This window comes from Fusarium vanettenii (genome assembly GCF_000151355.1).
Source record: "Fusarium vanettenii 77-13-4 chromosome 5 genomic scaffold NECHAsca_5_chr5_3_0, whole genome shotgun sequence".
NCBI lineage: Eukaryota > Fungi > Ascomycota > Sordariomycetes > Hypocreales > Nectriaceae > Fusarium > Fusarium vanettenii.
In genome coordinates this window covers 951,649-975,428 of record NW_003315878.1, presented here as the reverse complement: position 1 = coordinate 975,428, position 23,780 = coordinate 951,649, and the positions used below count along the sequence as shown (strand labels likewise).

At 52.8% G+C, this 23,780-nt stretch overlaps 5 protein-coding genes across 5 annotated transcripts; 3 read left to right on the top strand and 2 right to left on the bottom strand.

Annotated features, from left to right (window-relative positions):
- Positions 1–1,582: 1,582 nt before the first annotated feature.
- NECHADRAFT_100558 (uncharacterized protein) lies at positions 1,583–2,475 on the bottom strand. Its single transcript, XM_003050769.1, has 3 exons — positions 2,195–2,475; positions 2,032–2,136; positions 1,583–1,978 (listed from the first exon to the last, which is right to left on the bottom strand). The coding sequence occupies exons 1-3, from the start codon at positions 2,339–2,341 to the stop codon at positions 1,775–1,777; spliced, it is 456 nt and encodes a 151-aa protein (XP_003050815.1). The 5' UTR covers positions 2,342–2,475; the 3' UTR covers positions 1,583–1,774.
- Positions 2,476–3,399: 924 nt separating this feature from the next.
- NECHADRAFT_93626 (uncharacterized protein) lies at positions 3,400–6,666 on the top strand (the record flags this gene model as incomplete). Its single annotated transcript, XM_003051159.1, has 2 exons — positions 3,400–4,877; positions 4,944–6,666. 2 exons carry the CDS (start codon positions 3,400–3,402, stop codon positions 6,664–6,666), a joined length of 3,201 nt encoding a protein of 1,066 aa, XP_003051205.1.
- A 1,895-nt stretch (positions 6,667–8,561) lies between these two features.
- Positions 8,562–10,771, bottom strand: NECHADRAFT_80448 (uncharacterized protein; the record flags this gene model as incomplete). The annotated part of the gene is made up of 3 exons (XM_003050768.1): positions 8,562–10,261; positions 10,312–10,621; positions 10,691–10,771. The coding sequence occupies 3 exons, from the start codon at positions 10,769–10,771 to the stop codon at positions 8,562–8,564; spliced, it is 2,091 nt and encodes a 696-aa protein (XP_003050814.1).
- Positions 10,772–16,439: 5,668 nt separating this feature from the next.
- NECHADRAFT_104478 (uncharacterized protein) lies at positions 16,440–18,651 on the top strand (the record flags this gene model as incomplete). The annotated part of the gene is made up of 5 exons (XM_003051158.1): positions 16,440–17,334; positions 17,387–17,522; positions 17,572–17,678; positions 17,728–18,122; positions 18,176–18,651. 5 exons carry the CDS (start codon positions 16,440–16,442, stop codon positions 18,551–18,553), a joined length of 1,911 nt encoding a protein of 636 aa, XP_003051204.1. The 3' UTR covers positions 18,554–18,651.
- A 618-nt stretch (positions 18,652–19,269) lies between these two features.
- On the top strand, positions 19,270–20,122 carry NECHADRAFT_102654 (uncharacterized protein). Its single transcript, XM_003051157.1, has 2 exons — positions 19,270–19,471; positions 19,570–20,122. Exons 1-2 carry the CDS (start codon positions 19,383–19,385, stop codon positions 19,874–19,876), a joined length of 396 nt encoding a protein of 131 aa, XP_003051203.1. The 5' UTR covers positions 19,270–19,382; the 3' UTR covers positions 19,877–20,122.
- The last annotated feature ends 3,658 nt before the right edge of the window (positions 20,123–23,780 follow it).

Below are 23,780 nucleotides of genomic sequence, written 5' to 3'. Positions count from 1 at the left end.
TGGGGCGGAAGACCCGATAAGTAAGTTCCCAGCGAGCGCTAAAAAGGTGACGAGGAAAGATGGAAATAAAAATGAGCGACGGGCTTTTAAAGATCAGTAGAAAAAAGAAGAGTCTACAGAATAAAACATCAATTGTAGATGCAAAAGGTGAGACAAGGTGGCTCTCCAAGCCTTGAAGAGGACAGCTCAGAAGGTAATAATAGGAGTTGAGAGGCGTCCGAGGTTTGATGATCCCCGTATTTTCCAGGGGCTAGGCTCCATGGATCTAATGTCAGGCGGCGCTAGAGCTAGCAATCCCATCCCCAGGGACGTCGGGATCGTGTAGGACACCGTTATCGGTCATGACGGTTCACGATGGGTTAGATCTACATGTATTGATGGATTTAGTGATGCTGATGTTGAGTTTTGTTACATATTGATAGCCTGGAGAGTAATATGAGTACTCTGCACAACTCGTCCAGACGCTGAAGAGCACTGAAGCCGCATAAAGCTGCATCAGAGCTGATCACCATCGGCTTCCCATCCGATATTTGCCAATGCCCAAGTTGCTGATCAAGTTCCTGATCTCCAGCGCTTCCAAGCGCCGGGCGGGGGGGCGCAGCCGAACACTTGGATCAGCCGCATCCAATTGTTCGAGATTGCCCAACCTGAGGATGATGATGCCCGCCATTCACCGGATCTGGAAGGCAATCCTAAGCTCTCTCCCTCTCAGTATGGAATTCTTTGTTCACCATCTGCTTTTCTCGGGACGGACCCCGGGGTCTGGGCGACCCGACCGGGAATAAGACATGCATGGGTGTTTGGCCCCTTGGACACCAAAAGCCATTAAAGGTCGGCAATCTTGGCTGAGAAAAGGAGTTTGACGCGGGTGAAGAGGATAAATTTCAGGCTCATGCATCTATTTCCTGATATTTTCAGCCACTGCAGCGGTAGTTGGTTGCTCTGAGATCTCAACTATCCAACGCTACCAATGCATGAGAAAGGAGGTTATGAATTCTAATATGCATCTCTTGACAGAGCACAGCTTCATAGCAAGTCTTCACGCTGGTTCTCTGCTATCTATAAATCGAATGATGGTCTTTTCGTCTTAATCGCTTGCATAGATAGATAGCATAGCTTCTAAGCAAGGGTCATTGACGCCCGTCCTTTATCATTACTTCCTGCGAGATGCACCCAACTAATGACCCCTTTCAAGGTGCAGGATAAAGCCATGCTCCGTCAGGCGCTAAGCCCAGTGGCCTCTCGGCAGGTGCCCAAGCCTTATGCTAGAGACATTCGAGGCTAGCATCTTAGGAGGAAAGGAAGTGGTGTCTGGCAGCTTAATGTGATCCTGGCTGCCTGACAGACTATCGACGCGCCATCTATTGGCCAACAACCTTATCCATCCGCGGGGTCGCGCTCAGACAACATATCGAACTATTGAACTGTGACAGCTACGAGTCTTCAGTATGAGGACTGGGAGAGTGCACTGACTTGATGCCAAGGCTTCTCCCGTGTTCCATGTGCCACATCGAATCTACGCAACTAGATCAAATCCCATGTGCCAACTGCGTACAAATTCACAATAGATTGTCAATGCTTTGCCTTTGTAGACTTGCTGTCCATTCTAATTGGCTCACCGACAGAATTAACTCATATCTTCTTTCACATGAGGTTTGGCAGCACTTCTTCACAAAACCATACTCATCCGGCTTCCGACCGAAAACGCCTGACTCCAGACCCGATGTATCGATGCAATACTCTCCTCACTGGTATAACCTCAACCAATACGACATCATTCCTCTTCATCACTAGTAGCCTCGATGTTGGCCTTGGGAGATCTCTTCCGCTCCTTCTTGGGCTTCACCACGGGCACGAGGGCGCTCTCGGCCTCATCTTCGGGCTCCTCAACTTTCTCGCCTTGTGCGCGAAGGGCGGCATTGATAGCTGGAATGGCCTTGATGAGGGCATTGTACTGATCGACGGAGAGGGAGATACCCTGGCATTCTTTGATTAGCATACGCCCCACATCGAGAAGTTTCAGCAACTCACCTTCTTACCGGGAAGAGTCTTGCCATCCTTGTCGTAATATTCTCGAATGTTGATGAAGCTCATCTTCTTGAACTGAGAGACGCCAATCCGGCGCTTGTTGGAGAGCTGACGAGTTCGCGTTAGCGACTCAACGAGTATCAGCGCAGATAGCGTATGCGCATACCTCCCAGTATGGATGTCCTTCATCATCCTTGCCATCTGGAGCTGGGCCAGATCCAGAGCTCTTCGACCTCTTGACTGCCTTGGGAGCAACTTCGGCGTCGCTCGAGTCGGATTCAGCGGCACGCTTCTTGGTCGCCATGCGGGCCATTTTGATAAGAGTCGCGATAGGTCGTGTGCGCTAAACGATGAAACAGAAGGCTAGAATGAGGATCGCGACCCGAATCCCAACACGGAGACGGCGACAGAACGGTCGTGGCAGATGGATTTGATGTAGAGGTTGAGCTGATGTTGAATTGTCAACTCTTTGCGGGACGCGTCTGATACGCGGGGAGTTGATGTGACACCAACCCACGTGACTCTACTTGTTTAATTAACACCCTTGCTTGGGGAACTGCCGCCAACCAATCAGAGGCTATTAATTCATTTGAAGCGAGGGAGCTATCTACATTCCATTCTTGTTTCATGTGAAAATATTCATGCATTCCGTCTTTCTAATCCATGCCGACAGCAGGCTTAAGGGCGTCAGTCTCATCAGCTGACATGGCAAACGAAAGAAGCACATGAAAGAGGCAGAGCAAATTCAGATCGTCGATTACCAAGGTGAGCCCTGCTCGTGCAGCACGGCTAATTAAACGAAACAACACAGTCAGCTCGAAGCAAAGATTGGCCAGATGAAGGGATCCATTCTTGGATGCCGTATTCGCATGTGGAGGGGTCCTATCAATCGATCAGGGGCTGCGTTAGCCCTCAACAGCCCCATGCTGTATGCCGTTTTTAGTGGCAGTTGCAACCCCCATCTTAACGCCAGCAGCGCCAGCAACTCTCGAGCCGCTGACAACAGCAGGGGGCCCAGGGGCTTTTAGGGGGTTTTACGGGCCTTGACCCCTGACATACAAAGACAAGCAATTCCAATCCTTGGCAATTTGAAACCTTCGTGGTGGCCCTGCAAATCGCAGGACACGCGACACACTGGAACACCAAGTGATACATTCCCCGAGCGTTCCAGGCGACTTTTCGATCCTACACCAACCTTTCATTGCCTTTCGCATTCCGTCACCTCACCGTCACCTTCGCCCTTCAACTTCTGCTATTTCTATTGCTATGGTGACGATCTCCCCCGACGGTTTCGCTACGGTTGTTCACTAGGGAAAGCTACCCCCCCATCCCTTGCGCAAAGAAGCATCAAAAAACAGCTTCCCCTTCCCGATGAATTCAACTTCAATCCTCGACCAAGATGCGCATCAGCGAGGTGCCAGCCGCCAGGCTTCGCCAGAGCTCAAGGGCGGAGAGCTGAATGGCTTACCAGCTTCGACACTCCAAAACGAGAAGCCAGCGCTGACGGACAAGCTGGCCAATGGTTCCGTCAAAGAAATACAATCAACAAACGATGATACGACTCCTGAGAAGATCGAGACGACGATGAATAATACGACCGCCGATACAGCATGCTCTTCCGATGAAGAGACACCTGTCGCCAAGGTCCTCCACTTTCTAGCAACTGCGACTCCTGGTTCTCTTGCTGGTGTAGCAGTCGGCTTCGCTGCCTTCACATACTTGACCATGGGACGACTGGGCCTCGTCCTTATCGGCGCATTTGGTGGTGTCGTTGGCTTCATCTCGTGGGAAGCTCGAAACCCAGAGGTCTCTAGGGCAGTCCGAGGAGAGCGAGGCATGGACGTCATAGAACGACTACTGGAAATCAAAAACAACAAGGCAGAGGAGAAGGCTGAGGATAGCAGCGACGATGAGGAGACGGCTATCAAAAACTTTGACGAGTTCCGCCCTGAGACTCGGGAAGCCCTTGGAGGACTCGTCGACGCCGTTATTAGGGACTACGTCAAATGGTGGTACAGCCCGATCATTCCGGCTGACCATTCATTCCCTCTGGCCTGCCGCAAGACGCTCACCTCGTATCTCCTCGCCGTCTCGAATCACCTAAGCCGCAAGAGACCCGCAGACGCATTCCTCGACCTCCTTACCAACTCATCATCGATCATCATCGTATTCATGTCCGAGCTCGCATCCGCCTTTTCCGAGCTGCCCCCCGACAGCAGTATGACAGCAGCCGACGCTGTCTACAACTACCTTGCCGCCAATCCCGACTGCCACCTGGCCAATCTGCTAAACCAACGCCAGCAGGCGGCCAAGTTCAAGATGGTGGCTGAAGACTTGCTAGGCTTTCTCGATCGCAACGCATACAACTGCGATCCTGCTCGTGTTTTCTTGCGTGAGATTCTTGCGAACTCGGTTCTTGAGAAGACGCTACAAACATGCAGTCAAGCCGATTGGATCAACGGATGGATCGTGTACCTTCTCGAAGCCGGTGAACCTGACTTGAACCAGGCCATTGATGTTGGCATGCAGCGTGGTCCTGAGGCGACCACTACCACGAATGTGTTTGCGGATTTGGACGGCAATGTCGGAAACATCGGTATCGCGAAGCCGGGACGCAGCTCACTGGAGAACGAAAGAGCTCGAAGAAAGGAGCCCCTTGGCCACAAGAAGAAGCTGAGCAAGGCAGAGGAGGAGATGGATGACGCCATGGAAGAAATGAAGCGTATGAACCAAATGATTGCTGAGGAAGAAGCTCGACGAAAGCGCGAGTCGGTCAATTCTATGAAGGGATCCAGCACAACATCGATCGCCAACAAGAGACTATCCGCCACGGGTGAGCAATCTCCCAAGTCTGCAGCCTATGCCGAAAGGTCCCTCCCATCGGCAACATCAACCGAGGGCTTTTCTACAAAGAGCGATATTGCCCCGACTCCAATTACGCCACGATCACCCATGGACTCTTCAAGCCCTGAATCATCCCCCAAGGGATCAGAGGGAACCCGCTTCACGAGCTTTGACCAGATTGTGCCTCCGGGCCAAGACAACGAAGAGGATGAGCCACCTAAGAAAGCGCCTCTTACTCTCCATAATGCTTCCCTCACCCTCCACGATGATGCCACAGGCGACAAGAGCCGTATCCGTAACAAGCCCACCTGGGACTACTGGGTCCAAGTCGAGCCATCTGTGGCTGGCTATGCTGGGTGGATGATTGTACGAAGATATAATGATTTCGAGACTCTGCATGAAATCCTGAGGCGAATTGCGAATATCTCGGGCGCCACAGCTTTCACCGAACTTCACAAGGACCTGCCAGACTGGAAAGTCCACACTCGCGAGTCACTTCGTGGCGAGCTGGAGAGGTATCTTCGAGATGCTTGCTGGTACCAGAGTCTGGCCGAGAGTGAAGGCATGAAGCGATTCCTGGAAAAGTCTAAGGGGCATACACACAGTGAATCCAAGTCTGGCTTCGGGTGGGAGTCTATGGGCAAGGGCATGCTGGACGTGCTGACAACGGCGCCCAAGGGTGCCATGGAGGGAGGCAAGACTTTGGTTGGAGGCGTTACAGGTGTTTTTGGCAACTTTCCGGGCCTCAGCAAGAAGACTACAAGCAGCCAGTCTGTAGATTTGACCAGCCACTCCAGCAGACTCTCCATCTCGACCCCTCCGACTCGAATCGATGGTATGCGATCTCCGGCTCGCTCAGCACGGGACAGCATGGACAGCCAGCGGTCGTCGGTTGTATCTATACAGCCTGGAAAGATGCCCCCCATGGAGCGTCGTCCCAGCTACCAGTCGCAGAGTGAGTCGGATCCAGAGCTGCGCATGAGCCGAGCAGACCGCAAGGAGACCGGGTCGGCGTCAGTGAGTGCTCGTCCTAGTCGAGAGCATAGCCGTGCGCCGAGCCTTGCCCAGCTACGATCTCCTTCATCAGCCAGTCTCGACTTTACGAAGCTGCCACCTCCACCTGATCAAATCGCGGACGACTATGGATCGCCCGAGGGCAACGGTGACATGCAAGACAAGATGAACGATAGCATCCTGAATCAGCAGCACGGACGCAAGGGTTCACAGCAGATCCCGACCCCTCCTCCGTCTGTCTCGGGAGGCAAGAGGTTATCTCTGAAGCCTGCCAGGCAGTATGCCCAGCTCTCAGAGCCTGAGACACGGGTTGCAGTTGAGCTGCTATTTGCCGTCATCAATGAGATGTACACGCTGTCTTCGGCATGGAACATCCGACGCACCCTCTTGACGGCTGCCAAGTCATTCCTGCTTCGCCCCGGCAACCCGTCCCTCTTGACGGTCCAGTCGCTGATCCAGAAGTCCGTCATCGACGCCAACACGTCGGACGCGGGTCTGGCTCACCAGTTGCGCAAGATCCGGGAGAACATGATGCCGACAGAGCAAGAGCTTGCCGCATGGCCTGCGGAACTTACAGCAGACGAGAAGGAGAAGCTTCGAATCAAAGCCCGTCGTCTTCTCATCCAGAGCGGCCTACCAGCTGCGCTGATGGGCGTCATGGGTCAGGCTGCGACAGGCGAGGCACTCGGCCGAGTGTTTGACTGCCTCCAGATCGAAGAAGTGGCTCGGGGACTGCTCTTTGGACTGATCCTACAGGTTGTGCGAATTGTGACACACTGATTTCTGCGCGAGTAATACGTAATGTGATGGGAAGAAACATGACCTGGTGTTTGGTGTATTCGAGGGTTTCTTGCTGAGATCCAAGGGAAGGGCTTGCTTTTTGGTGTTTTCTTGTACGACTTTGGGAGGGGACATCACACAGAAGGGCAACTCCGGCAACGGCAACGGAGCAGATGAGGTTTCAAATGTTGCTGCAAACTGCATTAGAAGAGGAAGAAGAGGGTTATGTATAGTAGATATGTCGTCGAGACGGGGGCCTTGATGGTCTCGCTCGCTTTTATTAATACCGGAACGAAGGAAGACACGTAAAAGACGCTTATTTTCACTATGACCAGACGGACATGATCTTACGCCCGAAGCACCGCCAGAAGCACCGTCCGAGTCATCCATCGTCCGAAGCACCGCTCAGGGGAGGATTATAGACTAGTAGACGTCTTGTCATATTCTACGGATACTCTACCATACATACCCACTACAGCAATCAATGGTCTCTGCGCGGACAATTCGATTCCGTACACGTCGTCTCTCCTCACAAAAAGAGTAAACAATCCTCCCCGTCTGAGTTGCACTTTGCTCACCCGGACAAAAAAAAACAAAAGCAACTCTTCGCCGGCCGGTGGTAGATCGTCCCCCCTTGTCAAGCCCACGGTCCTCCTCAATCTCCGCGTCGTCCGGGACCCACGCAATAACCAAAAAAGAAAAGGTAAACGCACGGGAAAGGGGGGGACAAGAAAAGCTGTCGTACGATTATCGACGGTTGACCGTTTACTAGCCATGGGCTGCACGTGGGAGGACCATCTTTCTTTTTTCGTCCGGTCTTGGGATGAACGCTAGACTAGGGGAGAATGAAAGCGGGAGCAGGGTTGATCTTCTTCTAGGAACCGGGAGCCATGTTCTTGACAGCCTGGGGATGGAGGCTTGTGGCTTGTCAGTGTGTGCCCATCAACAGGCGAAGACATCCTGAGCTTGGGTCTCTTTATCCGGTGACAACGGTCTTGCAAGGTCTTGCTTGCGGGTCTCCCACAATCCGATCATCAAGAATCTTGAAGTCATGAAATTGACATCCAGACACCATCTGCCTTGCCCAGGAGCCAAGTTCTGTGTGTATTCTATCCAAGACAATGTGAATACATCCACCTATTGACTTGACTTCCTAGTGTGCCCCTGATCTTCCTCACATTATTCTAGATTACGTCTCCTTCCTCTTTCAACACGATAACCTTCTTTTGTTTACAACGTATCCAAACTCGGACAAGACCATCAATCCTTAACCCCTACCATCTCACAACCCTCAGGGATTGACGCATCCGATATACACCCTTATCCTTGCCCGTATCCGTATTTCTCAACCTTGATATGCATACTGGCTAGTGACACCACGGGAGACTACGATTGGAACATGGGGGCTTCACCCTTCAACCATATTGAGCCGAGGAGACAACATACTAACATCATGGTGCGACGTGAAGACCGAGTCAAATACGACATATAGTCACAAGGGAAAGGAGTTGAAAGTTGACAAGTAATGTTTTGAGTAAGATATGATTAGACAAGGGATTTACAGTGTCCCAGTGTAGATAGTAAAGATACAGGATTTGATGTGATACGCCAATCACCACAAAGAGAATTGTACAAGAAAGGCAAAGAAAACCTGCCAACACCGCCCAATGATAATACATGATGTGATATGAGATGTCTAACATGCTGTTGCAGCCGTGGTGGTCTCGTTAAGAGGCAATAAAAAAGGCTTGATGATAATGATAATGATGATGCTAAGAAAGAGTCGAGAAGTATATGCTTGGGGTATCAAAGGATTGTATGGGGTCGGCCGTAATTCATAGTAAAGTTGTGCTGAACGATGAAGTGATTAAATGTGTTTGGTTTGTGTTGAGCCATCAAGGTCGGTAGACAGTATTCGTAAGAAGGGGAATGTCGTCTACAACAGGCTCGGGTTCTCGGTTTGTTGGAGGTGATGCCAAGGGAGACACTGCTCTGGGCTCAGAGATATCCCTTCGCTTCATGGCATAGTTATCAGTAGACAAGCCATTGAGCATCTCGTGGCTTCGTTGGCGATGGAGTGCGATCCGTTTAGTCTCCATCATGTCGACGGCCGATGCGGGTTCACTACTGGCTTGCTTGCTCATCAGAGAGATTTCGTTCTCAACATCAGCCAGGAGGGCATAAACGTCGTCTCCAACATAGATCCGAATGCTCTCAACGTCAGCTCGCTTCAAAGATGCCATGGCTGTTGGGCGCTCCTCCGGCTCTTCCTGTGTCTCAGCCTCCTCAATGACAGGCTGCTCCAGGATGGTGCTTGGGACTTGAGCCACGACACGTTGGGGTGAGGGCGAGTTATGCGGGCTGCTTGTGCTTTGAGGAGATGTGAAGGTGTCCTTGGAGGGGCTTCGCGGGGGTGTTGAGATGTTGCCGACACCTGAAGAGGGGGTGCTGCTGGGCGCCTGTTGCTGTTGCTGTTGTGGCTCGGGTGTCATGGGCAATCCGCCGACAGGGAGGCAAGCAGCGGCAGCAACGTGCTCAAGAAGCTTTTGGCGAACACGAGTGCGTCGGTTCTCTGCCTGCTCCAGCTTGTTGACCCAGTCATCAATAGAAGCATCCAGCTCAGCAAGCGCCTCCTCCTGCTTCAGCATTGAGTCGTGGCTAAATTTAGCCACGCGAGGAGAGCGCAGGTATTGGCAGATACGAGAGTGGAGGTTTCGGCGGCCTACACGGAGAGCATTGTAGGTGCGACGGAGGTACTCGGTTCTCTCATCCAAGTGACGGAGTTCCTTTGATAGCGCCTCAACATCGGTTGACTTGAGCACCTCGAACCGCCCCACTTGAGCAAAGGCCTGCTTCTGAAGCAAAGCAAGCTCCGATTGCTCCAGCTGCTGTGTGGCGTCGGCTTGTTTCACACCGGTGGGGAGCTTCTCAAAAGCCTTCTTCTCAGAGCTCTTGCTCCTCTTGGACTCTGTCCTCTGGATAATTGGTCCGTTGTTAGTGCGCAAGTCTGGCCTCTTCCGTGGGCGACCTCGGTCCGTCATGCTCATGCTCGATGATTCAGAGCCGCCCCTTCGGTGACCCCGAAAGACGCTGGTCGGCTCAGCCGTCAAAGTAGGAGTGAAACGGCCATCTGCAGGCTTGGGGGACGCCGGTCGGGATTCGGTTATCGGTGCCGAGACTGGAGTTGGTAGCGCTCCAGTAGAAGGTGCATTGGTCGATGCTGCTGATTTGGGAGTTGAGAGATCGGGCATCGAGGAAGCGGGAGTGTAAGGAGTTCGGCTTCGGGGAGATACGTTGTTACGGCCAGTTCTGAGCGAGTCACTCCTTGTGGGGAAGCAGTTGAGAGACTGCTGGCGTCGGAGCAGGGGCAATTGGGCATCGGACTTGGGGATGACCAATGGGGCAAGATGTTTGGGCGAGATGGGGATCGAGCCTTGAGGCATTGGATGGCGAGACTCTTTCTCCTCGCGAGGATCAGGGCCTTCATCATCGCTAGAGATGTAGAGGAAGGTATCCATCAACTGGTGCTTCCTGCTAGAGTTGCCTGGAGCACTAATAGAGCGCTCGTGAAAAGGTGGGCGACCAGGAATAGTTGCTGCAATTGAGTCAGTTTCCAAGCTCAAAATATATAATGGATGTGCGTACGTGAGTCCATTGAAAGCTCTTGAACAGTTGTCATAGGTCCAACCTCGGGTACACTGATCTTGCGGCGTCGGACCAAGCTGGCCTGGTTGAGTCTCTTCTTGAAGCTGTTGGGAACCGATTGTTTCTCTGCTTTTTCGTTCGTCGAGGCTGAAGGGGCGGCGGGAGCTGAAGCACCCTTCTCAGATTCCGGGTTCTTGCCACTGTTGAGGATGGGCAATCGCCTCTCCTTGGGGAAGAGTTGATACTTCCTGGGTGGCTCGGGTTGCTGCATTCTCCAAGTGAAGGGTTTCTCTGGCTGTGGGGATGTTTTCTGAAAGATGGCACAGGTAAGTCTGGGCCGTGGCAAGAGGTTTGGATGAAAGGAGAATTGGGAGCATACCAGCTCGCTTGCAGGCTGCGACGATGGCTTAGTTATATGGTTGGCGTCGATATCGACGATGCACTTGGCAATGTGAGCCATTGTGTCGAAACAATCCTGTTTGCTCGGGTAGCCAGAAAAGGAAGTAGGTCAGTGTCAGAGATTGATGGCGCCGGCTTCAGATGACACTGCCGTCGGTGTTAGGGCGGCGAGCTATAGCATAAGTCAAACTGGCACACGGTAGGGTTAGGTGTTTCGGCTTCGAGGAGGCTGGCAGGCAGGCAGGAGCTGACTGCAACGTCGACTCTGGCATTGAGGGTATATAACAAATCTAAGTGTGGATGTCAACCCCAGACGACGGCTTAATGCCAAGATGGCGCGCTCAGAGTTGGGTTCCTTCGCTTACATCTGCCCAGGCACGCAGTCACCGGAGACTACCAGGCAGGCCGTTTCTCAGTCATCCGCCCCTTGCTGATGACCGTGATGGGATATCGGGCCCCCTAGCCACGGCCATGGACCCAAGCCCAAGCCCAAGAGCCCCGCCAGATGGTGTCACGCCCCAGAGGCAAAAAGCATCGAGAAGCTTTGGTACACCGGCCTGAGACAAGAGCGCAGAGAGGTCTGGGGACGCGGGAGAAGCCAGGGGGGGTGTTGCTAGGTGTTGACGGGCCCGATGCTCGTGGCTGCCAGTGCTAGCAAAGCGCCACCTGGAGGACCCAGGGTCGGGGTCGAGGCAGAAAAGGGAATGGATGGACTAGGCCTGTCAGAACTCAGAAGGTCTTTGGGTAGTGCAAAAGAACAGACCAGGAGGTTGCCAACGGCCGCCATTCAACGCCTCGTCGGCCGTGTGCTCAATCACACCTCTCTGTCCGTCCCTTGTGGCTCTCCTAGCTCTCTCCCTGAGGTCCCAGGTGCCCCTGGAACCGACCGGGGGGCTCGATGAAGCCAGGGCCCGCCGCGCTACCGACGCCGAGGCAGGGGTAGCCGCTCCACCATGACGCTCGAAGATCAGGGGGCCCCTGGGCTCGCCGTTGCTTGACACAGGGGCCAGTTGAGCCGGACCCTCTTGGCACGCTGGCTGCTCAAGGGCGAGGGCTGAATTATCGTGCAAAACTTCCCATCAATCATCGTCGTTAAAGAAACGAGAAGCGATGGCTCGTGCGGTGCTGCTGATCTCTGATGGAAGATGAACAAGAAAAAAGGAGTCGAGACATTTTGGCATTGACAGGAGAAGGAAAAGTCGATGCCTCAGGTCCAGCAAATTTTTTTTATGCCCTGAAGCTCCAGCTGACTCTCACGGGAGGCAACGGCAGAAGGTGCGTTTCATGGCCAGTCAAATCTGGAAGGAGAGGACAAGGCGGGAGACACAGCCAACGCCGATCTGTTCCATTGGGTTGCTTCGCTTGAGATCTTTGCTTCTCCCTTGTCGTATTCCCTCGGAGACAACTGGTCGAGCCCGTTGCGATTGACCAATGAGCTCTGTAGCTGCCTTCTCCTTGGATCCAATCCTCGATTTCAGCCTCCGCCAAAGTCGAAGCTCGGCCCTCCTCCCTCAGCGCTCAACACCACCAAAAGACACCAAGATCGACTGGACCTGAATCCGCCAGCACGGATGTTCTATGTAGGCTGAGCTATATGCCGTATCTTACACCCTCGCTTACAGCTTCTGTGCCTCGAATTTACATACGCGGAAACCCTTTGGCTGATGAGCTGCCGTCTGTGCAGTTCAAACTTGTCACGAGCCAATCTACCCCACTCGTCCAACCCAACAACACCTGCAATGCAGTCAAAACATCACGTCTTTCATGTCTCAAGATATTGAAAACATGCATATGCAAATCAGCAAAGTCATCACCTGCCGCTGTTCCCGCTCTCCCTCTATCAAAACACGTTCACGACACCTCTATCTCTCCCGCGTGGAGCACGGCGATCCCGCACCGTCGGGCCATTTACACGCGAGAGGCAGATCAAACTTGAGGTTTGACTTTGACTTTGATCGACGAATGGCGATCAAGGGTCGCCAAGCCCACCTAGACTAACATCGCGTCGCCGCAACACGAGGGAACCGACATTTTCAAGGACGCAGGACGATGGCACCTTCGGATGAGCTTGCAAAACCCGGTGTCAAGTTGAGAGATTGATGCAAACACAACCTTGGTGAGGCAAATGCTTATTACAGCTGTTTTATTGACCCCTCAGTATTTTGACGTCATCCAGCTTCAAGTTTGCTTTCGTTTCTTATTCCTCCTTGACCACTGTCTCAACTCCATCACCAACCTGCCAGCGTCGCAGGGCTGCTTCCGTAAGCCGGCCAGACCCATTCAGGCTCCAGCTTGAAACAGGAGTCCAGATTAGACCCTTCTTCTGGTTCAGCTCCCCGATGAAAAACATTTCTTCTGGAACGAGCCATACTCGACACGTCCATCTACCCGACGGGGTGCCACAGCTCCCGGCCCTTTGTGTCTTGGCTATTAAGATCTGAGCGCGGCACAGCTTCTTTCTCGGTAGCCATCTCCGAAGCCCTCTCCTGAAGGGGACGAAAATGTTGTTTCGTATGCATCTGCAATCTTCTTTGGGCAAAGACATCACTTGTCACATCTTTGACCACATCTTTGTTGCAACCCGGTGTCGCATCTTCAAGCACGGTGGCTTTCCCCTCACCTGCTCACCTACATACAGCTTACCTCTTTGTCTCTGTTAACCTTGCTTCTCAGTCACCAAAGTCATCTGTGCTTTACCGCAGCTCGCATGGGCCCCTTGCAGCATCCCGTGCTTTTTCTCATCCGGGTGGTTGAACCGGCCAGGGATGGGCCATTCACCGGAGGAATCTGTCACCCTTCTGACAGCCACCCACCATGGCCACCACGAGTCCGTTTCCACATTGGGGGCTAGTCGTTTGTCCCCTGAACACCAGTGTTTCTGATCCAGACATCCATGTCAACTCGAGTATTCGCTTCAGATGTCTTACAACCTTGTGGCGTCGCACTTGCTACAGTACAATGCCTTGTTGTACCCTAGACCGGGGAAGATATCATCATCACCGCGTTCCAATAGCTTCATCTCTCCAGTCAACCCAATCGCCCCAGATCAGATTGCGTGCCGTCCTAATCGAGTTCATATCGAACCTCACCATGGCTACCAAAGTGGATTCACGTCACATCAGTCAAGTCTAGACTCGCCAAAATCTGCGTGATGGCAATCAGCGATTCAGTCCATGTAAGGTGCAGAGTTATCACAACTCTATAACATGTCCCGCCGCATCTCTGCATCCTCCATGTGAAATTTGGGGGCAACGTGACCAGTAACTACAACCCCAGGGAGATACACGAGTCACTGTCTTACCAACAGCTTCGTGTAGTTGAATGAGCAAACAATCTCCCCTCTTTCATGCTTTATGAAACGTCCTCTCCACGGCCCCTACCGAGACTGGAACCGGAAAGTCGGCAGCCCGAGGTGTCCCACAAAGACTGGAACAGACACGATGGCTGGGAGTTGAAGACAATGACGTCCTAAAGTTCAGGGCATTTCGGTGATGAAACGGGGCAGAGTGAAGGATTTTCTCTTGCTCGTCGTCCTCCAAGAAACGAAACGGCACTTTTCTGCTGAGTGTTTCGGCAGCAACAATAATGCATGGCATTGGGGCACACCATCTTGACCTACTGCGAGCTAGAGGAGTTCAGACGAGAACACGTGCTGTCCAAGACTACAACCGGATAGCTCCTAGAGTCTACACCCCTATGTAACAGCCCTACAAGAACGAGACCAACAAACACACCAATCCGTTGACGAGTTAGGGCCTAGCTTGCCACTAATTAACTGGATGCACGCATCTGATACCTCGGCTTCGAATGGACAGCGGCCATGCTTGGCTTAGAGGTTTCAACCAATTTAGCAGTTAATCCGGGTGTTAAGGTAGGCATAGAGTTTAAAAGATGGACCAGCAGTTGACGATGGTAGAGCGACGGTCAAAGGGAACCTAGCAATGCATCTCAAAAGGAGTACGATCGGCATCTCCGTCGACGGACGGCAAACCCGAGTATGCAGGACGCAGATCCAGATACAATGACTCGACTGTTGTGAGAGCAGTCTTGGACATGAATCTGTTATCGTCGCACATTTGTTAGGCTCAACGTTGATCGATGGATGACTTGCCCATCCCCGGGAGTATGGCTTGGCAGCCCAGACTCGGACTCTTGCCAGGATTGTCTCTCGTCAAGCCGGTTGTGTTCCGGTCGGAATATAGGCAAGGGCTGAAATATCTCGTGGGATTTTCCTTATATCACTCGCATCTTATGGGCAGGGGGTTCCTGGTAGGAGTCGAGGCCTTCTTCGCCTTGCGGCCCCTGCGTTAGCACCAACGGCCGGGAATCCCCACTACCAACTCGCACCGTCGCCACCGTAGGCCCGGCCCAAGCTCGCTTGCGCTGGGGTGGTTTCGTGGGGTGATATTGTTGCCTCACCATGCCCTGTCCCGCAGTTGTGTAAAGAAGCCAGGCCTAGGGAAGCCTGCCCGTGGTCAACATCGACAGTATGGCTTCTTCGCAATCGTGAGGTCTAAACGGGAGACATGTCCGTATCACACAGCCAGGGAGCTGGTCGGGATTCCGAAGCTACGGAGAGGCAGAGCTCTGAAAAACTTACGGGGTTGAAACGGCGTTCCATCAAGATCTCGGTGTCTTTCAACGTTGAGGACAGAGGGAACCCCTTCATCTCGGGGTTGACTCGACTCGTAGGTCTTGGTCCTGTTGGCTGTACTCGGGCAATCTCCACAAGTCCTAAGGATCCTGCGCGAACAGAAAACCCGAACATATCACCAGTTCCATTCCGGAGATATAGGTAAGCATAGTGGAGTTAAACGAGTTTCCTGCGCGCGCAAGACGGAAGAAGTCATCTGCAAGCTCTTTAGCTGGAGAAACATTACACCTGACGGTAGGTAATAAGCACCGGTAATCTGGTTCTCCTATGTTTAATCGTTTCGAGCGTCATCCGTGGGTATCCTCATCGGATGTTGGGTTTGCCGTTGGGTCAAGATACGAATTGAGGGCCTGCTTCCGCTCCCTGCTCAGTTGTGCCAAGACATTTGACGAAGTCCAAAGATAGTGCGGTCCCGGGGGACGGGGATAACCTTCGGTGGTTACTTGACCAGGGATATTTGACCGTGATCTTCGGTGAGAATCATGGCAAAGTAAGCAAAAGATAGCATATGGCGATAATGTGTCCGTCGTGGAAATAAACGGGAAAACAATAGGAACAAGGTATGGGGAAGATGCGAGATTGCGATCTGGATAGGCGACTAGACTCATTAATGAGTGGTGGCACAGCTCCGGAGAAACAAAAATCGTCGTTGGTCGCCAAGTCCGTCCTGTCTAGCTTAGCCTTTGATCTCCTTGGTTGCGAATGAGGCCGTCTATATTTGGCCGTGAACTTGGTCGAGGCGGAGAAACATCTTCCCACGTGGTTCTAGAAGCCCTGGCGGCGAGGACAAACCAATAGGGTTAAAGTCATATGAGTATTGGTTCAACATGAATGGCCTTCCAAAAATGGCATCGCCATATGGATGGAAGTAAACAAAAATACCCTTAAGAGGCCACGATTTGTGGTTGATGATGCATCTTCAGGAAGGTAAGTAAGTTGGTTTAGGCAGGTGGTGCAAAATATGGCACGTGACTCACCAAAAGAGGCATCTCAATGGCTGCCGAGATCCGCGACAAACCCGCACTCATGACGTGAGCCGCCAAATACCGCCGTGCCATTGGATCAAGAGAGCCTCATGTCGTGGCTCTCATTCCTCAAGAAGCCCGCCTTTCTGCGAAGTTCGCAAGTAACAATCTCTCACAACCTCAGACGAACATTTGCAACTGTCAACATGGCGACCCGAGATCCTAGCACCCTTTCCAACTATGGCGCTTGGCGGACGCGCCATACCACGGCCAACTTCAAGATTGACTTTGAGGATAAGTGCCTCAAGGGATCTGTCACTCTTCAGCTGGAATCTCAAACCGACAAGGAGAGCAAGGAGATTATCCTCGACTCTAGGTTTGTTGATATCTCGACTGTTCGTATCAACTCGGCCGAGTCCAAGTGGGAGTTGAAGGACTACTCGGCGCCCCTCGGTGCCCCTCTTCATATCTCAGTGCCTGAAGGTGCAGCCAAGGGCGAGGTCATTGACCTTGCCATTGACCTTCAGACGACTAGCAAGTGCACTGCTCTGCAGTGGCTCACTCCCGCTCAAACCTCGAACAAGAAGCACCCGTACATGTTCTCCCAATGCCAGGCTATCAACGCTCGTTCCATCTTCCCCTGCCAGGACACCCCTGACGTCAAGTCTACCTTTACCTTCAAGCTCACCTCGTCCTTGCCGGTTGTTGCGAGCGGTGTTCCCGTTGGAGACCACGAGGCGACGCCTGGCAAGGAGAAGCTTTACGAGTTTGAGCAAAAGGTTCCCATCCCCTCTTATCTCTTTGCCGTAGCCTCTGGCGATATTGCTACTGCATCCATTGGCCCTCGCAGTGTGGTGGCCACGGGTCCCAATGAGCTGGCGGAATGCAAATGGGAACTTGAGCGGGATATGGAAAAGTTCATGGAGGTCGCAGAGAAGCTTGTTTTCCCCTACAAGTGGGGGGCTTACAACGTTCTTGTCTTGCCACCAAGCTTCCCTTACGGAGGTATGCTTGCTTTTCAGTGTGAGAGTCGAGATGATACTTACAGAACCTCTAGGCATGGAGAACCCCATCTACACCTTTGCCACCCCTACAATTATCAGCGGCGACCGCCAGAATGTGGATGTCATTGCTCATGAGCTGAGCCACAGCTGGAGTGGCAACCTAGTTTCCAACGCGAGCTGGGAACACTTGTGAGTCCGGATGTTCCAGAACCGGTTTTACGATACTTACTCGCCCCAGCTGGTTGAACGAGGGATGGACCATGTATCTTGAGCGTCGCATTCAGGCTGCTATCCATGGTGAACCGGAGTTCCACTTCTCTGCCATCATCGGCTGGAAGGCCCTCGGTAGGTAACATCACACCAACACTGTGATACAAGACTTACCGTCGCATAGAGGATGCCGTGGAGCTTTTCGGCAAGGATCACGAATACACCAAGCTCATTATCAAGCATGAGGGCCTTGACCCTGAGGATGTCTACAGCACCGTTGCGTACGAGAAGGGCTTTCACTTCGTCTACTACCTTGAGCGCCTGGTTGGTCGTGAGAACTTTGACAAGTTCATCCCACACTACTTTACCAAGTGGTCTGGAAAGTCTCTCGACTCGTTCGAGTTCAAGCAGACCTTCCTTGACTTCTTTAACGGGTTCGGTGATGAGGAGATTTCCAAGAAGATCGCCGAGATCGACTGGGATGACAAGTTTTACACACCTGGACTTCCTCCGAAGCCTGATTTCGACACCAGCCTAGCAAACATGTGCTACGAATTGGCAAACAAGTGGAAAGATGCCGTATGTCCGTCCAATCTTTGTGGACCGGGATTGGTTTGCTAATGTTTCACTAGGGTTTTGAGCCCAGCATCAAGGATGTGGCGGACTTGACTGCAAACCAGAAGCTCGTCTTCTTGGCCGAGGTGCAGCAGTTTAGCGCCCTCAGCCCAGAGCGAGCCCAGCTTATGGGCAAGACCTATGACTTCCTCTCGTCGAAGAACGTCGAGATCCTGTCAGCTTACTATCTTATCGCTCTCAAGGCTCAGGATGCGGCCATCTACAAAGACGCTGCCGATCTGCTTGGGCGGGTCGGTCGCATGAAGTTTGTGCGCCCTCTGTTCCGTGCGCTGAACAAGGTAGACCGCCAGCTGGCATTGGACACTTTTGAGAAGAACAAGGACTTTTATCATCCTATTGCTAAGGGAATGGTGGAGAAGGATCTTGGCCTTTAGACGAACCACGGTGTACTGAGACATGCATCAGGCTGCAGATGGTTGCCTTGATGCGAGATAGCATACCGTAGAGGAAAAGCAACCAATGTTTTTACTCCAACCAGCTTGAGCCCTCCATGACTTGTCCCCATGTTTGGTCTACATCCCTGACAAACTTCTGAACAGAGTCAACATTGTCTGCTCCAAAGTTGCCATACAGGTGAGGGAATCCGTCCTCCCACTTGATAGATCCAGTGAATTGTTCAAAGCCCAGCTTGATTATCCATAGTGAAGATGCATTGCTGAAAAACAAGTTGGCGGTTTTGGGCACCTGACAATCAGCACGTTGCAGTCAAACATGACAAAAAAGACTCACCTGTGTAGATGTACTTAGATGTATGAAGCCATCGTTTCTATCAAGCTCCGACAAGGGATGCTCCTTTGGAAACGGCTCTGCGGGAGCCTCTGGAACGATCTTGTAGATGTACTTGGGAGGAGCTTCGGCTGTCATTCTCACGATGTTTGATGACTGTGCTAAAAGGCTATGAGTGAGCGATGATGCGATGTGATGGTGTTTAGGGTACATAGTCTGAGTGCGAGTCCACACAGTATCTCCTCAATGTCCCCACTGAAAATCTGTGGCTTGTCCAAGCTACGCACTGTGCTTCTAGTGCCCCCTCCGTCCTCCTTTCACGTGAAGCTGGACATGCGTGAACTGCATCCTCAACCTCTTGTGTCCTCGATGCTACCTCCTGCATATCAAAAACCTGCGTGAATTTCTCTTACGCTGCAGCGATACGGCATCTTTCGGGCCTCAAAAGCTGGGAGGAGAATCCCAGTGGCATCGGGAATGTCGCGGGGCCCAGTTCCGTCTCAGCTTCATTTGCTGTCAAACCTACCGGCTCTGTCTATTGGTGACAAGGTCAGGTTTCTTGGATGGTATGACCAACAGACCTCACTGCACTGGCCTTCCTATTCATTCATTAGCCTCTGCTCCCACACTCTCCATGATGCTTTACACCCACTAACGCTGATAGTGTCATCTCGTACTCAACGTCGTCAGCCTGTCTCTCCCTGGCTCACCTCTACCCGAGAGACACCAATGTCACCGCCCTTGTGGATGTCAGCCTGCTGCTTGAGACGCTCAACTCCGAGCAGACACGTGTCGGCGAGTACCTCAACATCATAGGCTATATCACGGCGAAGAAGGTACTCCGTGATGTGAAGCTGTCGTCTCGAGAAGAAGTGCAAGTGTCTGTACAAGCTATCGCACTTTGGTCAACTGGTTCGATGGATTTGCAAAAGTACGAAAGGATCCTTGACCCCCCCAAGTCTGGAGGTTGAGGTATGTGCTGGGCCACATGATGTCGACGGTCGAATCATGGCCGATGGACTGCCTGCCGCAGCTCATCATTGCTTCGATCTCTTGCTGCAACCAGAAAGCTGGGCCTTTACCTCGCAACATCCAGAGCCCAGTAGTGAATGAAGTCGGCCGGAGTCATGTCCGTCAGTGTGCGGAGTGCCCCAGCCGTGCGGTCTACCACAGGAACTTGCAGGTTGCAATCCAATTGGAACACGAAGCTGGCCGGAACCCGGATTAGGCATCTCCACTACTGCGCTCTGGCGCGGTTAGGCGACCTTGCCTGCACTACATGCCTGGGGCAGGTGCAATTTGGGCAGTGTTCAGACTCATCTGGACTCGGTTGGGCTGGAATGGTGCCAGCTGGCGCCGTGTCTTTGGATGGCACGACGGCCAAGTATGACACCTCTGCTTAACTCGCATCAATTGGGTATCTCAACCTCCCCATGCCTCTCTCGGACACCTGATTAACAAGGAATTCTCCACCATAGATGCGCAAGCTTGCGCTCTGTCTGCCTCACCGCAGGCTTCACATCCCATTATGAGTCGCCTCGCGGACCTTCCTGACCCGGTGCAACGGCTTACACCTGTTGTTCGACTTGCAGATAGCCGCCTTTGAATGAATACCAGACCCGTCTCTACACCACCTGAAGAGCATCGTGGTCATCACCGCCATGTCATGTTCGAGTACTGTTCCCGCCAAGTCAACGACGATCGCGGTGGCGTCGATGAGCGTCTCTGGGTGCCCCTCTGGAAACGATGATGGGCTGGTGCAACGGTCGCTTTAGTGGCTTTTCTGGATTCTGCTGGACTTTGGCAGCCGCCTGTCGATCCCATAGATCCTTTGATTTTCGACAGATATCATCGATTTGTTCCTGGCTATGATGTCAACATACCGAGGACAAGACCACTCATGTCAAAGATGGATCACCAACATCTGTCAGGCAAGAGCCGGGGGTGGTGATGAGGAAACCATCCTCTCCCTAGGTCGATATATGAGTACAGAGATTACCAGGGCTCCCTCGAGATCGAGATACCTCCAACGTATAAGGGCGGACCGTGGCCTGGGGACCCAGGTAGTACTGGAGCTCTTGGGTGATGACCCTTCTATGAATATCCTGATGTGGGATCCAGTACTTGTTCATGGAGGATGCCATTGTTCGACGTGGTCGTACAAGCGACTCGACTAGCGATGAGTTTACGGAATATCGAGACAAGCTGGGGATGTGAAGGGGGATATAGGCCGGGCTGAGCCGGGGTATTTATTCAGGTATAGCCTGGGGGCAGGCTATGTTCGACGATGTGCCTGACGAGTGACGGGTGCATTCATGCTAATGTATGCGAACCCAAGGTATGTCGGTCGGTCCTGGCCGTCGCTCAGTGTGACAGGCAGGGCTCACCGCTCTGCAGGCTGATATTCCAGAGCAAAGCCACTCTGGAACCGAATCAAGGGGCATCTGCACTACAATTCGCCGCACATGTTTCGCCCGTTCCATGTCTCCGGAGATATTATGGAAGGAAAACCCCTGCGATACGCCGTGAGAAATGGTGCGCGGTGGAAAAGTGAGGCGAACGGTGTGGTCGGTCATTGGTGTGCGGCGTCCAGCGTCCGCCCTGCCAGCGTGGCAAATGCCAAATGAGGTGCATTTGGTGCCAATAATACCCGTTGAACGGAAACCGAACAGGCCTTGGCCCGTCGACTATCTATCTTGACCCCGAAACGGGCGCATTGAGGTGCAGACGGCGACGGGAAGACGACGTCTGCCAAGGCCCTGTCCGGGGTCTAGGACGGCATTGTCGAGACTCCGCCTGACAAGCACGCGGATGCCAGAGGTGGGAGTTCGTTTGAACGAACCTGGATCTGCGCTTAGCACGCGATCAAGCTTTGAGCTAGTATCGCAGCCGCAAGGCTCATTGGGCTAGACAAGCGCCATGTGCATCCGTCGATCTGGGGTCACGGCACGTATCGCCTCATCTCCTGGATGTTCTGCGCGCAATGTCGATCTTGTAAGCGACCAAGGATCCCCTTACTTTCCCTGAACCTGTCAAACTTTGGGACTCTGTCGTATTTACTCACACTAACCGAATATATCCGTAGAGTCCGAAGAGAACTCCAGGGCGGATCGTGAGTGTCACCTCGAGAGGAGCGGGGAGGAGCTTGTCCTTGTCATCGTGGTGTTATAATCTGCCCCGAGCCCGAGGCAACCGGATTGTTTGGTAATCCATTGGTGCTATAATGCTCACGCTAATAGGACTACGAAACAGCCCTGACCGAGCGACTGTATCAGACTGGTTCGACTCGTTGAGGACAGAGTTTTGGTGATGGAGCCCTGGCGCCCTGGACTGACACTGAATCCCTGAGCTCGGAAAGGGTCCCGCGAGCCCCGTTTCGTGCGAGCAAGTGAAGTAGCAAGTTTGCCTATACCGGAGTCCGCACATCTGTGATGTCGCCGTAGCCAGATTCGCGACAGTGGTCTACCCGGCGGCTCCACGTGCGGGTGTCTGCGATTCTTAATGACTGCACACAACGGGGTCCTCCAGACGCCACTTGAAGAGAGGACTTGTCCCTTGAAGCAAGGAACGCAAATTCTCACCTTGAGTGTTGAAGTGGTGGGCATTGGCCTTGGCCTTCGCATTGGTTCAGAATGCTCATATCTTTTAATCCAAAGTCCTACTTTGCGAGGCGAAGGAATCTTGGTCCATGTGGCAATGTTTTCAGTCACCATCCACCAACCAAGCGATCGCCATTGCGAAGAGTCCCCCTTCGACTCGCTTCTGAGACGCTGTCGTTGTTTCTTTTTCATACGAGTGTACCTCCGGAATGCCCCGAAATGATGTCTTGTCCGTGTTACGGCTTCCCCAACTTGAATGATGTGCGCCTGTTTCTTGTGGTAGAGACAACCAATATGCTTTCTCCCTTTGTTACTGGGCGATTGCTTCATGGGATAAAGCCAAGGGACCATCGGAAATCAAAAACTCGAAGGTTTCGAGACATTGGTCCGTCCATGTCACAGCTCGCTTTGACTGTCCTACGAGTGCATACCCGTGATCCACAACCGTGCGCCAGAGCGGAAGTCAGAGCGGGAGCTGAAGCTAGCGTGTTAGAGTTTCAAATTGCATGTGTGTAAAGATGATAGAGGCTTCTGGTGAGGCTCAAAGAATACCATGTTGGACCAACTCTTGCCATAATAACCTGTCTCGATGTTAATTACGTCCAAAACAACGAGACACTCATTGGATATCACGACAATGGCTGACGGCTAATAGCCGGCTGATTAAGTCGGCAGCGCACGCAAGCTTCCTGCACGTGAACTCCCGAAGCCACTACCACCCCAGGTCCCCTTTCAAGCATCTCATGTCAGCTGCCCAATCAGAAGCACGGGACCTGGATCAAGTGCAGGGTAGTACAGCGCGACCGCGTCCTAACTAACCTGGAACCTTCCTTGCGAAATTTGTTGACAAGCAACCACCGCCTGCGCCAGACAACGGCCTCCCACACTCTCTCGTTGGCCTTGTTCCTCAGGCTGACGACGACAATCTCGCACATCGCGACCTGCATCAACGGCGAGCTCTTGCCTGGACGGCAAAGATCGCAATCCGCCTCAAGCCTCTTCCCAACGTGCGCCGCCGCCAAAGGGCGACACAGTGTCGTCATTTCTGGATACCCCCCGAGAGCCCGAGCTCGCTAAGGAGACGTCGACCCGCCATTTGCTATCCCCTACCTGCGAAATTATACCGACACCGACGAGACGATGCGCTGAGCTGCGGCCTTGGATGGATACCACGCCCACACGTCGCATGCCGCTTCACTTATAGAGACGATACATATTTATCTTGTGCACTCGCACCGGCGAAGCTTGATTTCGACCAAACCCCGCGCATTCCTCA